The 14,452-nt window shown below is 43.8% G+C and overlaps 1 protein-coding gene across 1 annotated transcript; it reads left to right on the top strand.

Annotated features, from left to right (window-relative positions):
- Window positions 1-8,104: 8,104 nt before the first annotated feature.
- On the top strand, window positions 8,105-8,869 carry Hspb3 (heat shock protein family B (small) member 3). Its single transcript, XM_021208803.1, has one exon. The coding sequence runs from the start codon at window positions 8,279-8,281 to the stop codon at window positions 8,741-8,743; it is 465 nt and encodes a 154-aa protein (XP_021064462.1). The 5' UTR covers window positions 8,105-8,278; the 3' UTR covers window positions 8,744-8,869.
- Window positions 8,870-14,452: the final 5,583 nt, after the last annotated feature.

Below are 14,452 nucleotides of genomic sequence, written 5' to 3'. Positions count from 1 at the left end.
AGTTATATACGTGTTTACTCATAAGTAAAGCAATAACAGTTATATCTTGCTAAAACAGATTCTAATACTAGACAGAGCACACCAGACAACTCCATTTTAGCGTCTCTGCTTCTCACACACAGAACAAGTGAAGCGCACTTCTTAAAATAGCTTATTTTTAATAGCTCCAAGCTATGCTATTAGATATTTTCTTTTCCTTTCTTTTTAATGTGATCAGCTGAAATTGCTTTTCTTTTCTACACTATAAGAAGATTATCTCAATTAGTGTGGACTCTCCTCATCAGGTCTCCTCCACTTGCCTCGGGGGAATTTTCTTGGTGTTTTTCCAGCTCGTTTAGACTTAATGTAGATTCTCTTGTGTTGGGGATGCATATTGGTGGATATATATATATATATATATATATATATATATATATATATATAGTATAATTAGGATTATGACTTTGTGATCCTAACTTATCTCTTACATTTTGCAAAGAGGCTATCAAGTATAGATTACTTATCCTTGTGACAAAAAAAAAATGAAAAAAAAGAAGGAAAAGAAAAGAAAAGGAAAAGAAAGGAAAGGAAAGGAAAGGAAAGGAAATTTGTGAATAGTGTTAAGGTCTAGGTAAAATATTAAGGCCTAGATGGCATGTTAAGGCCGAGGTAACTGTCCCCTGGCTGGCCTGCCCTTTTGTGCTGTTACTAATATTACAAGGAGACTTTCTCATATGTTGTTTCTATTGTTCCTAGGAAACTTTCTCATGCCCAAGTTGATGATAGATTCTGTTATGTTCTGTGCCCTTGGAGATCAATCAGTAGAACTGCTTTGTATAGTTACCCACAATAAGCTTGGACCCAAACCAGCCACCCACCAGCACTTCCTGCACCTATGTATAAGTGTCTGTGGTCTTTGATTTTATAAGCTGCCCCTGGGATGGACCCCAACATAAGAGACACCTGCACCAATATAAGAAACTATTTAGACTAATACTTCCATTTTGAGTTGGTGTTGAGTAAAGTTTAAGCTCCCAAGACCTCCCTGGGAACTGATATCCTACTTGACAGAAAGAGACATGAACATGGGTAACTGACATCCTGATTGGCAGGTTAAGACATGAATGCTAGACAAGTCCTGTCCTAGTTGACAAGACATGAATGTTAAACAATACAAGTCCCCTCCTATAGTTGAATACCCCAAGGATAATGCTCTCAGGATAAGTGTGCAACAAAGACCTGTTCCTCAGGAAGCCCCCTTTCCCTAAATCCTGATTGACGGAATAACTTGGTACAGATCTTTGCAGATCTCAGGCTTAAAATGTCCTATAGAATCTTGACTCAAGGTCACAGTCATATCCAGATTTTGACCTGTGGCCCTGATTGATCAGTCTTGGGTGTGGCATTCAATAAACCATCAATATTTGACTGAGATGCTGGCCTCTGTCCTCTATATAATACTCCATATTTTCAGATCCTTCTCACACTCAAGCAGAAGGGATCACATGGATGTGTAGGATGTGTACCAGGAGAGAAGTCTTGGGAACTATTTTAGAATTCTACTTGCCATAGTGCTATAATGGTTTGTATATGCTTGATCCAGGGAGTGGCACTTTTTGTAGGTGTGGCCTTTTTGGAGTAGGTGTGTCACTGTGGGTGTGGGCTTTGAGACCCTCATTCTAGCTGCCTGGAAGTCAATATTCTGCTAGCAGCCTTCAGATGAAGATGTAGGAGCTCTCAGCTTCTCCTGCACCATGCCTGCCTTGATGCTGCTATGTTCCCACCTTGATGAAAATGGATTGAACCTCTGAACCTGTAAGTCAGCTCCAATTAAATGTTGTCCTTATAATTGTTGCCTTGGTCGTGGTATCTGTTCACAGCAGTAAAACCCTACCTAAGACATACAGTGTTCAGAATCTCCAAATTACCAAGAAAAGCTCTGATCTAGCCCGGATGGGATATCTTATCCAGGTCCTATAAACTTATAAGCTGAGCCCCAGGGACATGGTCACATGCTATAGGTAGTGGCCCCAGAGGGCTCACTGCCACACTTGAGAAGTAGCTGGGATCAGGAGGATTGGATGGACTGGGAAGAAGCCAGACATACAGGCCACAGGCTGATGTCCACTCATCAAGGAGTCCGTTCTCCAGAGGGAAGGCAGCAGAGGAGTGGTGAGCGGAAATGACCTCAGGCAGCAAAGGATAACGCATGGTTATGTGACCTTTTTAATGTCCCCCTAAAATCTTTCACGAAGTAAGCTAATCCTATAACTATGTTGTATCTATAAACATTCCACTAATAAATCAAAACAACACAAAACAAATAAAAATTTCAGTGGGAGGCTAGTAAGATGGCTCGGTGGGTAAGAGAGTTTGTCACACAAACCTGATGACCTCAGTTCTATCTCTGGAACTCACAGAACAAGGAGAGAACCAGCTCCTGACAGTTGTCCTCTTATAAGCACACAGTAGCATGTGCAACCCCCCAATACATACAATTATAGTTAGAAAATGTGAGTGGGATAGTAGGCCAGGAAGAAATGCTTTGTGTAGAGGTTTCTTGGGGAAGAGAAGGAAATGTTCTAAAGTCGTAGGCTCCTATTCCAGGGATGTCTGGAGAAAAGGCCTACCCATGAGATATATGGGTACAAATCTCTTAATACTGACCCCATCAATAAGAAGCTGGGCTCACTAGAGGGCATAGATTATTTCATAGATTATTAACACTGAAGATCTCAGGCCACCTGACAAATCATGTTATGTCTCAAAGCAGGAGTTGAGACTGAATAGGGACCAGTGAAAGTCCTTGCCACCTGCAGCCCGTTCACATCAGAAACAATGTTGCATTGCTGCCACATTGTTGCAGGTTCTGCAGGTCCTACAGATGCTGCTGGAGGCGGGGATAGAAGGGTTGCTGTGCACACCAGGTCACTGGGAATGGCTCAGCAGTTTTATTGCCCCTTTCAAGTGGCATTATGCCCATCATAGACTTTTTTTTTTGTAATCTTAATCTCTGCCTCCTGAGTGCTGGGATTAAAGGCGTGCACCATCACTGCCTGGCTTCCTTTGCAGTAACTTATTGGGAACTGAGCTCAGACACTGTTGCTTCTCTCCCCACCACTGAGATCAGACTCTGTTGGTTTTCTCTCTCTGTGCTCACTGGTTCTTCTACCTCACTATCTCCAACTCCACACTTTCTTTAACCCGACCTCTCAGCTGAACTCTGTTGTGGAAGACAACTCAAAAGGCCCTGGGAACCCCCACTTGTGAACTAGATGTACTGAGTATCTCTTTGGAATTTCAGGGTTGAGAAAGCAGACTTGAGGTTCTCAAGATCAATGGCCCAGACACTGGAGAATCATGGTACCAACTCCAAAGGGCTTCTGATCAGATGTGGGAAGGAACTTGGAAAACCATTTGATCCTGGCTGATAAAGACAGCTCCGTTGCTTCAGCAGCGAGTCAGTATTTACCTAACTCTGGCCTGGTCTAAACCAGCTCTAGAGTATACGGTTTTATCCAGTAACAGCTAGCAGTTTTCAAGACCCCAATTAATGTTTAAAGAAACACGCTGGTGCAATCCATTAGCTTGAAATGGGTCTGTATGAAATCATCTTTCCTCCAAAGGACCTTGATCTTTTTTTGAAGATACTATATTCTAAATATAATCTAGCCCTTAATGAACATTTACTGTGGATAAGGTACTATCTTATGCCTTCCATGTTCTATTTTTCTAACCTCATCAGAAATCTAAAAGGTGTATTTTCCCATTCTACGAGAGAGAGAGAGAGAGAGAGAGAGAGAGAGAGAGAGAGAGAGAGAGAGAGAGAAAGAGAGAAAGAGAGAAAGAGAGAAAGAGAGAACGAGTGTCTGAGAGAGTGTGACTTGACATTGGCTCATGTGGTAAAGGACAAAGTAAGGACCCCAGGAGTCACATGGCTTTCAGGGCACACATACTTGGTAGCTTTCAATCAGAAAGCAAGAGTTCAAAATCTATCCTTCAAATTTTTGCTGTTCCATCTTTTCTCCACTCACCGTGTAATGCACGTCATAAAAGTCTGTCCGCACGGGCCATTCCAAGTAGCGATCTGTGCTGATCATTCGCAAATATTTATTTGGAAAATGTAGTCAGAAGGGATAAGAGAGTTGCTCGTTTCGAGTTAGTTACTGCCCAAGAGTCAGCCTTCCGGTCGTGAAATTCCAGTCTCTGCCACCAGGGGGCAGTCGCAGCATTAAAAACCGAGCCGCTTTGTACTCCGCGTCAGACCACGGATCACACTAAATTTGGATTTGGTTTCGTAGTTCACTTTACACATTCAAAGGAGCATATGACATGTTAGAAGCCATTTCCTCATATAGGGGTGTTTAAAATGGACCTAGACAGATGCTACATCCTGGTCTCATTGGAGGAGGGTAGACATGCTGCATTGAATATTCAGTGGCATAGTCAAAAGCACTCTTCTGCGTCCAGAAATTCAGAGTTTACTCAGTTGCATACCATCTGAATTTCACCAAGCTGTTCCTCCCAGAAAATTAGCTTTATGCCCTACCCCCATCCCACACCAGATTCCTAAATAACGGCTAAGGAGAAGGACGACTGAAGGGAATGTATGTGTGTGCCCACATGTTTGTGCAAGTGTGTACGGAGGCCGAGGTCAGCCTTGGGTGTTGTTTCTGAGATGTTGCCCACTTTGGTTTAAACAAAAGAAAACAAACAAACAAACAAAAAAACACCCCAGGGTGTCTTACTGGCCTAGAGCTTTCCAATTAGGCTGTGCTGGCTGGCCAATGAACCCCAGGCATATGCCTGTGTCCACCTTCTTCACATGATTGGCAGCCCATGCTACAATGACAAGCTTCTTTCTAGGTTCAAAGTCAAGTCCTCATAATTGCAGGACAAATGCTTTCCAGTTGAACTATCTTCCCAACCTGAAGGCTGGGAGAGGGGAGGGAGGGGGGAGGGAAGGGAGGTGAATGTATGCACATGCACATGCACATGCTTGTGTGCATACATATGAAGAGCAGAGGAGGACACCAGGCACTGTCATGTAATGCTCTCCCTGGAGGCAAGATTTTTCCATGAACCTGGAGCTCAACATTGTTTGACTAGGCTGCTGGGGCCAGGAAGCCCCAGCAATCCCCCTGTCTCAGTTCCCCCACAGTTCTGGGGAGTGTTTCATGAGTGCTGGCAACCCAAATTCAGATCCTCACGTTGTACAGCAAATACCCTCATCCATAAACCACCTCCCTGGCCGTGGCCCTGGACGTTTTTGATAGAGCAGAGTTTAGGGCATAAAAAGGGAAAATACCAAAACTGTAGATTTAGAACTTACTTTGAATTATCAAAGTGATCATATAATGGTAATTTTAACACATGGAAGCTAAGCAGTGATGGTTATATTTGCTTTGGAAGGAATGATGTAATTCCACCAGGGTTTCTGGAAGACCACTCTCTTCATCCTCTGAGAGCATGTGGGTGTATGTGTTGTAGCTCCTATCTACAGTGAAACCAATTGTGCTATAGCATGGGCCAATGGAACCCCTCTATGCATGTTTTAGATAACCTTAGGCATGGATATGTGTTCTTACTTGTTTTGTTCGTCTTGGTCTAATCTTTTTCTCGTCTGAAGAGTCCTTTGCTCAAATCTACATAGTACATGAACCCCCTTCCTTAACTCCTTAGTTGACACCAAGTTTCATTCTGGAATAGAACCTTACTAAAGGGAAACTTGAAACTACTGGCTGAAACTATTGGTGTAACTTTAATTTTGTTTTAAACCCTAGGACAGTTCTTAAATACTTTAACCTCCCTGTTAGCCCACCGCCCACCAGAGGCAGTGGGAAAGAAAGGATGTGGGGGAAGTGGACCTGTTTGGAAAGGTTCTTGGAGCAACTCTCATCTGTGTTGTCTGGAAATCGGCAGTTCAGGTCATTGCTTAGCAGACAGCAGCAGCTCGATCCACTCACAAACAACTTCACGTGTACACCAGCAGTCCAGTTCAGAAGAGATGGGTTAGGAACAGAGGCGACATGACCTAGCCTCAGTTTGAGTCAGCAGGAGGGACCTGCAGGGACACCAGGAGAAGTTCTCAGCTGTGCCTCTCTCAGGGAAGCTAAGATCAGTGAAGACACAAGACCCATAAGCGTTGGACAGCTAGCTGCACCAGCAAGCTAAGCTCTCCCTCTCCCCATCATTCAGTGAGTCCTGTTTATACCCTCCAAACATCACATGTCCTCCACATGCTTAGTCAACCTAGGGCTGGGAAATCAGTTCAGGGGGTTATGAGCGCTGTCATCAGAGGTTCTCTGTGACGTAAAGCTGAATGATACTCACCAGGTATACATCTGTACTCTCAGTGGCTCATGGTGGCAAACATGTTTCTTATAGATGTGGTCAGAAAAATAAATAAATAAATAAACAAAGAAAGAAAGTTGAGAGAGAGAGAGAGAGAGAGAGAGAGAGAGAGAGAGAGCGCGAGCGAGCAAACAGGCACAGATTTGAGTTAACTCCTTTATTCTAGGCTAGAATCTAATTTTTTATTTTGAAAAACAATTCTTCAACTGGCCTCTTGACTATCAAAATATAAAGAATTGTTTTTCTCTTTAAGACAGCTTCTTAGACAACTAACCAAGCATTGGGCTTCATGTTCTGATTCTGAATGCTCACACTCCAACTGAAACGCCCTCCTTCTTATTTTCGAGTCTGCATTACAGTGGTGCAGGTGTCTTCGTCTCCTGAAATCTTGATGCTCTCTTTGACTCAAGCACCCCGGACAGAACATTCCATGGTTCTTTCTAGAAATCTCTCTCAGACCCCGAGTACCTGTTATTAGCATCCCTTAAATGAGCCACTGTCACAGAGGCCTTAGTAAGCAATTAGCAAAGGAGACTAGGTAGTGTGCTTCATCTTTTAATTACTGTTCCTTTGTCCTATCTCCAGGGAGAGTTTTTATTTTCCACTAGAGTTCTCTTCTATCTTCCTCGTGAATATGTAATGCCACAGATTCACCTATGACTATAGAAACCCCACAAACCATTGTACAATTATGCAATATCTGAGAATTTATATAATCTCTCTATGTACATCTCTGTCCTATCCTCTCTCTCTTTCCATTAAAAACTATAGGTTTTGCCTTCCTGAGAGCAATACGGCTTTCTTTGAGAATTCAGGAAGCAAAGTTCAGAAAAGTACCCTACATGTACCCTTAAGATAATTAGAAACAAAGACACCAACAACTAATTGATGTTCCTTTCAAACATGGGTAGCTTAAAGAAAATAAAGATGCTTAGACTGTCCTTGACATAGCTGATCGTGGAGTCGTGGGTAGTCTGTTGCAGGGCTGTAAAACAGAAGCCTGGAATGTAGCCGGCAAGCCAGAGCTGGTGGATGAGGTAGAGATGTACTTCGGTGTGCCCAGCACCCAGACTTTATTTTTATGTAGCACATCTTGAAGAAGTTCTGCAGCCCCTGCCTCATTCTTGGCCAGTGGAAGGACAATGAAAGGGTGCTTTAGTTGTGAAATGATTTGTAGTGTCTTTGCCCGTTCAATAGCATGGTGTTGACTAGATTAATTCTTTGTTTTCTGAACCTTAATATGAAATAGTTGAACGCTTTGGCATTTTTTTTATCCTCTGCTGTTGACTATTTCTGTCAGTCCTGAGCTCCCCTGTCTCCCTCTGAAGTTTCACACTCTTCTCGCTTAGTCATCCCATCTCATTTTGCTGAGTCGGATGTACAAACGTCAGCTGGTGTGGTTCAGGTGTCCTTTAAGCACAAAAGAGTAAAAAGAACGATATAGGCTCAGAACTTGGTTGGAGTCTAGTAGCTGTTTGAAATTGACTGACTTCCTATAAGCCAGAGCTAGAGTCTTCTCTCCCTGAATGGAAATTTCAGGCAGGGGGAGAGGGTTGTATGGAGATGATTGCACACCCTGTGGTTCACAGGGGAGGTCACACGTTGTGATCTTCAAGCGCTGCTTCTGGTTTCTACTTTGTGTCTTGGGGTGAACAAGGCAGACAGGCTTGCCAAGGCTAAGGGAGTGTGTAAGTGCGATCCCTGCCTGGCCCACTTGTACAGGCTGTGAGCTAAATGCAACTCGCAGAGGCGGCTATAAATAGCCATTCATTGTCAGTGTGTGTGAAAAGACAGGAGTCAGTGTGCGGGTCTGATTCAGCCCCCAAAGCCGCTGTCTGGGCAGGGCTAAAAGGAGCTGCTAAGACTAAGAATCGAGTCTGCAGCCAACGCCAGGGGCTGGGCACTCACGGAAGGGAAGCGGTTCGACGCTGGAGTCGCCTCTGCTATGGCAAAAATCATTTTGAGGCACCTCATAGAGACCCCAGTGCGTTATCAGGAGGAGTTTGAAGCTCGAGGCTTGGAAGCCTGCAGACTGGATCATGCTCTATACGCACTGCCAGGGCCAGCCATCGAGGACCTGAGGAAAGCCAGAGACACAGGCACGCCACAGGCTCTTGCCGAGGACTCAGCCTCCGCCGAGACGCCACCCGGAGAAGGCAAATCCCGTTTCCAGATCCTGCTGGATGTGGTCCAGTTTCTGCCCGAAGACATCATCATCCAGACCTTCGAGGGCTGGCTGCTGATCAAGGCACAGCACGGAACCAGAATGGACGAACACGGGTTTATATCGCGGAGTTTCACCAGACAGTACAAACTGCCAGATGGAGTCGACACCAAAGATTTGTCTGCCATCCTCTGTCATGATGGAATCTTGGTGGTGGAAGTCAAGGATCCACTAGGGACCAAGTGAACGCCTTTTACTTCCTGTTCATACCCCCAGGAAGGAAGATGAAAGCCAGTGACACTCCGGGAATGCTTAAACTTTTGAGATGGATTGCTGTCACTTTTATGAGGATTAAAAAATGTATCCACAGTTCCTGGTATGTGGAGGTTGTCTTTCTTATTGGTAGGTAGGAAGGAAGGTTTTCAAATGTGTTTGTGCAGTTACGAGTGATGCTGTGTTTACAGTGAAACCACCTGAGAACTAGTAGATTGTGGTTGGTACGGGAGAGCTAAGCCTGGTTTTTGATGAGTCTAAAATTCCAGAGAGGCCGGTTGGACCAAACCACACAAAACAGTTCTCGTCAGTAAAGAGATCTGATTCATATTCTGCATTGCTAGAAAGATGGGGGAGGGCTTCAAAGAGAAAATTTTATTTCTGTATATTATAATTTAAAATATGTAGAGCTCGGGACCCGGGTCTGAATCTAGTTAAAAGTCACAACAGTTGTTGCTCTTTTAAACATCAGTGGGAATCTTCAGGTGTTTTAGGTTTTAAAAGTTCCCATGTAGACTGCATATAGTTTTCAAAGCTAAACTGAACCCTACCAGGAGTTTTGCTGGTAGACAATATAAACTACTTGTTTTGGTGTTATATTCGTTAGCCCATAGTGTATATTGTCTCATATGCTAGGTGTGGGAAACTACAACTTTGAATTGCTGGATTCAGGAAATCTTAATCCTCTCTGTTTCGAAGTGGGGATGGCCAATGCCAGCATCTGCTGTCTCTACTGGTCTAAAGTTTTAAATAACCTTGTGGCCGGCAAGTGAGGAACCTGAGCTCATGCAGCCATCTGTGCTCACACAGCACATGCTTGCCAGGACTCCCTTAGTGCCTCTGTTCTCCCAAACTACTTCTTTGGCTCAAGATGGAGCTGGTAGAGGTTAAGAATGGGAAGCTTGCCTTCAGCAGCTGCCCGTAGGCATTTAGAATATGTGCTAGCTCACTCTGTGCGTTCTAAATACTTCCATGGGGAAAGTGGCCGCTTTCGTTTCACTGGGTGCTGAATGTGAGCTCACAGGGAGGGAGCCCAGGCCAGTGCTAAGAATAGAAAGAAGATCTCAGAGTGTGGCTGTCACCTGCATGGATGCAGACAGCTGTCACTGTACTCCTCCATCTTGCCTCTCCTCTATTCAAGCTAAAACAGGGAAGGCTCGGAGTGAGTCAAAACCAGAAACCAAATGTCATCTGCGGTGACATTTGCTACTTTTTGCTAACATCATAAAGATGCTGGAGCATCTGTTTATATGAAGTTCTGTCTAAAGCTGACGTTTGGTGTATGACCTCTAGGAGGAGACATTTTTGTTTGAGAAATTGAAACTCACATAAACAATGGGGCACAATGAGGCTAACCCGTGAGTGGGATACCAGATCCCCTAACAGGATCAGAAGTGAGACACAATGTAAAGCCCATATAACATTGTTGCCATCAGAGTAATTATGTAGCCAATAGTGGTTTTAGAAACAATTAGCTCTAAGGGCTCTCTCATTTGGTTCTGAACTTTCTCTAGACATCACCTTCCTTCTACCCTTGGGATTTTTTTTTCCCAAAAACCGAAAATTCAACACATCTTTAGTTAGCATTTCTTTGTTTCTAAGATAAAAATTCAAAAATTTAAAGGCATACGTGAACGTTTTAGGTTTTTCAAACACTACAAAAAGTGAAATGATTCGTTGTCGACCACCTTGAGACGGTTACTTGAAATAGCTAGCTCCTGTTTCCTTATCGGTCTGGGCAAAATTAGAATTATCCTTGCATGAAATCTGACATCCCGATCGCCATCAACCCAAACATTCTCCGTGCCTCCTAGCCCCACTCTGACACAGGCTACGCTGGTTTGGTCTCCAATTGGTTTCAGCCAATGAGAGGCACCCACTGAGGAGCAGAGGGATTACAGCTCAGAGGAGGGACAAGCTTAGGTGTCCCCAAGAGCTTTTCTACCCATGCCACAGTTCTTGAATAATGAGAATTCAGGGGTTTATTTATGTTTGTATAAGCCTAGGTCCTAAGCTTTGGCTTGTCCCCCAATTAGCTTATAGCTTATATAGCCTATTTAAACTATTCTATACCTTATGCATGGCTAGTTACCCCTCCTCGGTTTCATACCCCGGACTTCCTCAGAGTCCAGGACAAACTTCCGGCTTCTGACTATCTCCCAGAGTTCCAATCTATCTACCGGAACTCCCACCTTCTACTTCCTGCCTGTTGCTAATAGGCCATCAGCTTTTTATTGACAGGTGATATTTCCACACAGCACACGAGGTTTGTTTTTCCTACTTAACTTCCACAGTGCAGCTAGCTGACGTTTCTCCAGGGCCAGTGTCCTCCAGCAGACAGATCCCTAAGGGATAATCCAGTCCTTTTGAGTAAGTGGGATTATAACATTGGACCCTTCAGTAAAAGATGTGGCCTTCTCCCCTTCTTGCCCCTGGCATATCTCCATTCCTCATTAATTCCCTGTCTCTGCCACCCTTTCATTGATGGTGTGCTCATTAAGATTTCTCGAGAAGTACAATTCTGTTTCTGGTTGGAACCTGGTCTGCATGCCATTTTGTGTGATAGGAAGAGGAGGAGGAGCAAAGAATTGTATTTGCACCCAGGAAGCTTTCCAAGATGCCGGCAAGGGTGGCGGGCGACACATTCAGAAAAGTGACAAGGTCAGAGAGTTTGCACCCAAATGCACCTGCACACCTGGAGCTGCAGGAAGCAAAGGGCCGGCAAATGTGACACCCTATGACATCTGTTGCTCGGCATCTTAATGCTACCTTCAAATTTTATCGCTTCCCTCCCCCCACAATGTCCCCTCTTATATCTAATGTTAACCCTCTGGTGCTAAAACAATCTTAAATGTTTCCAATATTTTGTTTCCCTGTCATTTGTAGACCAAAGTTGGTCTGTTTCTGTAGTTGAGCTGCGGGTCTCTCATCCTGGAAGTCTAGAAATGACTGACATTTTGAAGAATTAGTTTCACATTCACCTCCCAGGGTATGAACTTAATCTGTCCTTGACCTCGCTCTTACCTGCTTGCCCTCTAAGGTAGGGATAACACTGGAAACCTTGTATGGTCACCATAACAAAGAACACTACCCTCAGAGCTGCTATCCTCATCACCGTCTATGAGCACAGCAGAGTACTATCAAACAAGCAGGAAACCAACCCCTTGTTCCTGCATGTTCAAAGAAGTTCAGCTAGCCCAAGCTTACAGTCAACACTTCATATGATCAGAATGCTGATCATACTGGCGACTCAGTACACGTATGGAGCACAAGGGCTCTTCTCAAAGTCACCTCAAAGGGATTTTTTTGCTTTGTTTGTTTATTGAGTTTTTCTTGTCTTCTCATTCTAAATAATCATGTCTGCCCACCTATCTTCTCCCTCTCCTGTTCCCTCTCCCTCCTCCACCCCTCTCAGATTTTTGAGTCAATGTTTCAGTAGCTCAGGCTGGCCTCTACTTTGTAGCAATCTTCTTCTTCAGCCTCTCAAGCAAGTCCCAGATGTCCCTTAGCATCGTCCACTGCATGTATCATTAGACTAAAAAAATGAACTGTACTGTCTTATTTCACAAGGATGTGCTCAACAAAGAGTTTGGCCTTCCTATAGAACTTTGACCTTGATCCGGGGTTTTAATTTTTCCTCCTTATATGTTAGTCTTATGTGTCTGTTACAGCCATGGCCTCTTGTTCCAGAAATAAATTCCTGTAAACGTTCGATTGCTGCTGCTTGAAGTTCTCTGGTGAGGACGGGGTGTGGGTAGCTTCACCTGTGGAAGATCTACGCATTAAAATATGCAAATAGGATCTGTATGGACAATCTGAAAGTAAAAAGCCATAGAGGACAACTGATTTTTTAAAAGTCTGGATCAGGATTCAGATTTGTTCTTATTAATGTGATTATCTGAAAATTGCTGTTAGTTAAACTTAATATGTCCAATACTTATTACTAAAAATAAATGAGATACAAGTTCAGGTTTTAAAAAAAAAAATCTTCCAGCTTAACCAAAATCTACATTTCACCAATAGGCATTGTTCTTTCTAGAAGCTATTAAATAATAAGGTTGAGGGAAGAATTAAAATATTGATTTTCTGCCAGGCATGGTGGTGCATGCCTTTAGTCCCAGCACTCAGGAGGCAGAGGCAGGTGGATGTCTGAGTTCGAGGCCAGCCTGGTCTACAAAGTGAGTTCCAGGACAGCTAGGGCTATACAGAGAAACCCTGTCTTGAAAAACCAAACAACCAAAAAACCAAAAAAAAAACAAAAAAACAAAAAAAAACCCCAAAAAACAAAACAAAAAAACAAAACAAAACAAAACAAAAAACCAAAAAACAAAAAAACAATTGATATTCTGTGTTTACTTATAGTTCATACTCTTTCTTGCCTTTTCCTTTTTGGGTAAGGGCTTGTATATACTCAGAATATTTCTTCTTCAGCCCCCAGGCAGGAGGGAAAGATACAACAGACCTCTGTCAGATCTTGTATGAGAAACCAGATCAACACCTGGTCTCTTCCTAAAGGTCCCCCCAGCCCCCTTAATTTCATCACATTGTTGGAGCCTGAGTTTTGGACTTGACATTGCCAAACCATACCACTGTGTGAAATAGTGCTCAGAAAGAGGCCAGATCTCATTTCTGTTGTTAAAACCTGTAGCACGTCATTGTGTGCCCTGCAATGCCTGTGGCTTTAAAAGAGTCCTTTTCTTTATACACCAACCCTTATCTGTGTCACATGTTCAGTAACGTATGGACATACCCTCCTTGTATAATTCCTCGAGCATCCTACACAGACATTTTCAATGTCTTTATCAGATTATTCCACACATGGATCCAAACTGAAGACGATCAAGTTCCAAGCCTGTATGTTTCTGATTTTCTCAGTGATAAGCGTCTCTGAGTACTTAGGCAGTCTGGGGTTTAGGTTTACTTTGTGGAGCAGGATAGCTGATGTCTCCTCTTCAACTACCAAGTAGCTTCCCCTCACTGAGGTTGAACTTTGCCAACATCCAAGATTCAGTCATCAAGCAAGCATGGAGCCCAGGGCCCCTTTCCTGTTCTTCTTAGAGAACCTAGAGGGATATCTTTCTTCCATGAGCCAAAAGGGCTCCACACAACACTACTTCCTGTCTCACACAGGAGGCAGGGTTCCTGTCCCTAGAACTTTGTATCTCTTTCTTAGGCAAAATCCAAACTCCCTTTTGACACTGGCCATTTCTACTTGGAAAGAAGCTAGCCGGTTACACAGGGTGTGTTAAGGTTTCCTTGACTGTAACAAAAGGCCCGAGTAGATCAGTTTTAAAAGAGAGAAAGATTCATCTTGGCTTAAGTTTTGAAGGTTTCCCCCCATAACTTGTTAGCGCCAGTGCTTCAGGCCTGAGACGCACGCCATGGCTCCAACACACAGTGAAGCTGTTACCCTCACAGGCAGGCACGAAAGAGAAAGAGTATCCCATTATCTTCTCCAAGGAGTTGCTCCAGTGACTGACAACCTCCCTTGAGGCCCCACCTCAACTTTCATCCCCTTCCTGCGCATCCTAGCTCTGGAGCCAGGCCCCTAACACATGGGCCCTATCCGAACCTTCCGGATCTATACTGCCCAACTCGGCCTCTTAAGAAGACTTATCTTTGGACATTAATAATTTGTCCCAGCTTGCCTAGATAAGGCCTCTTAAGACAATGCCATGTTAA

Source organism: Mus pahari, chromosome 11 (genome assembly GCF_900095145.1).
Source record: "Mus pahari chromosome 11, PAHARI_EIJ_v1.1, whole genome shotgun sequence".
Taxonomy (NCBI): Eukaryota; Metazoa; Chordata; class Mammalia; order Rodentia; family Muridae; genus Mus; species Mus pahari.
This window is presented reverse-complemented; position numbering and strand designations above follow the sequence as displayed.

Bases quoted from the DNA above. Each gene is read 5' to 3' on its own strand.
- Hspb3 (XM_021208803.1), top strand. From the start codon at position 8,279: ATGGCAAAAATCATTTTGAGGCACCTCATAGAGACCCCAGTGCGTTAT.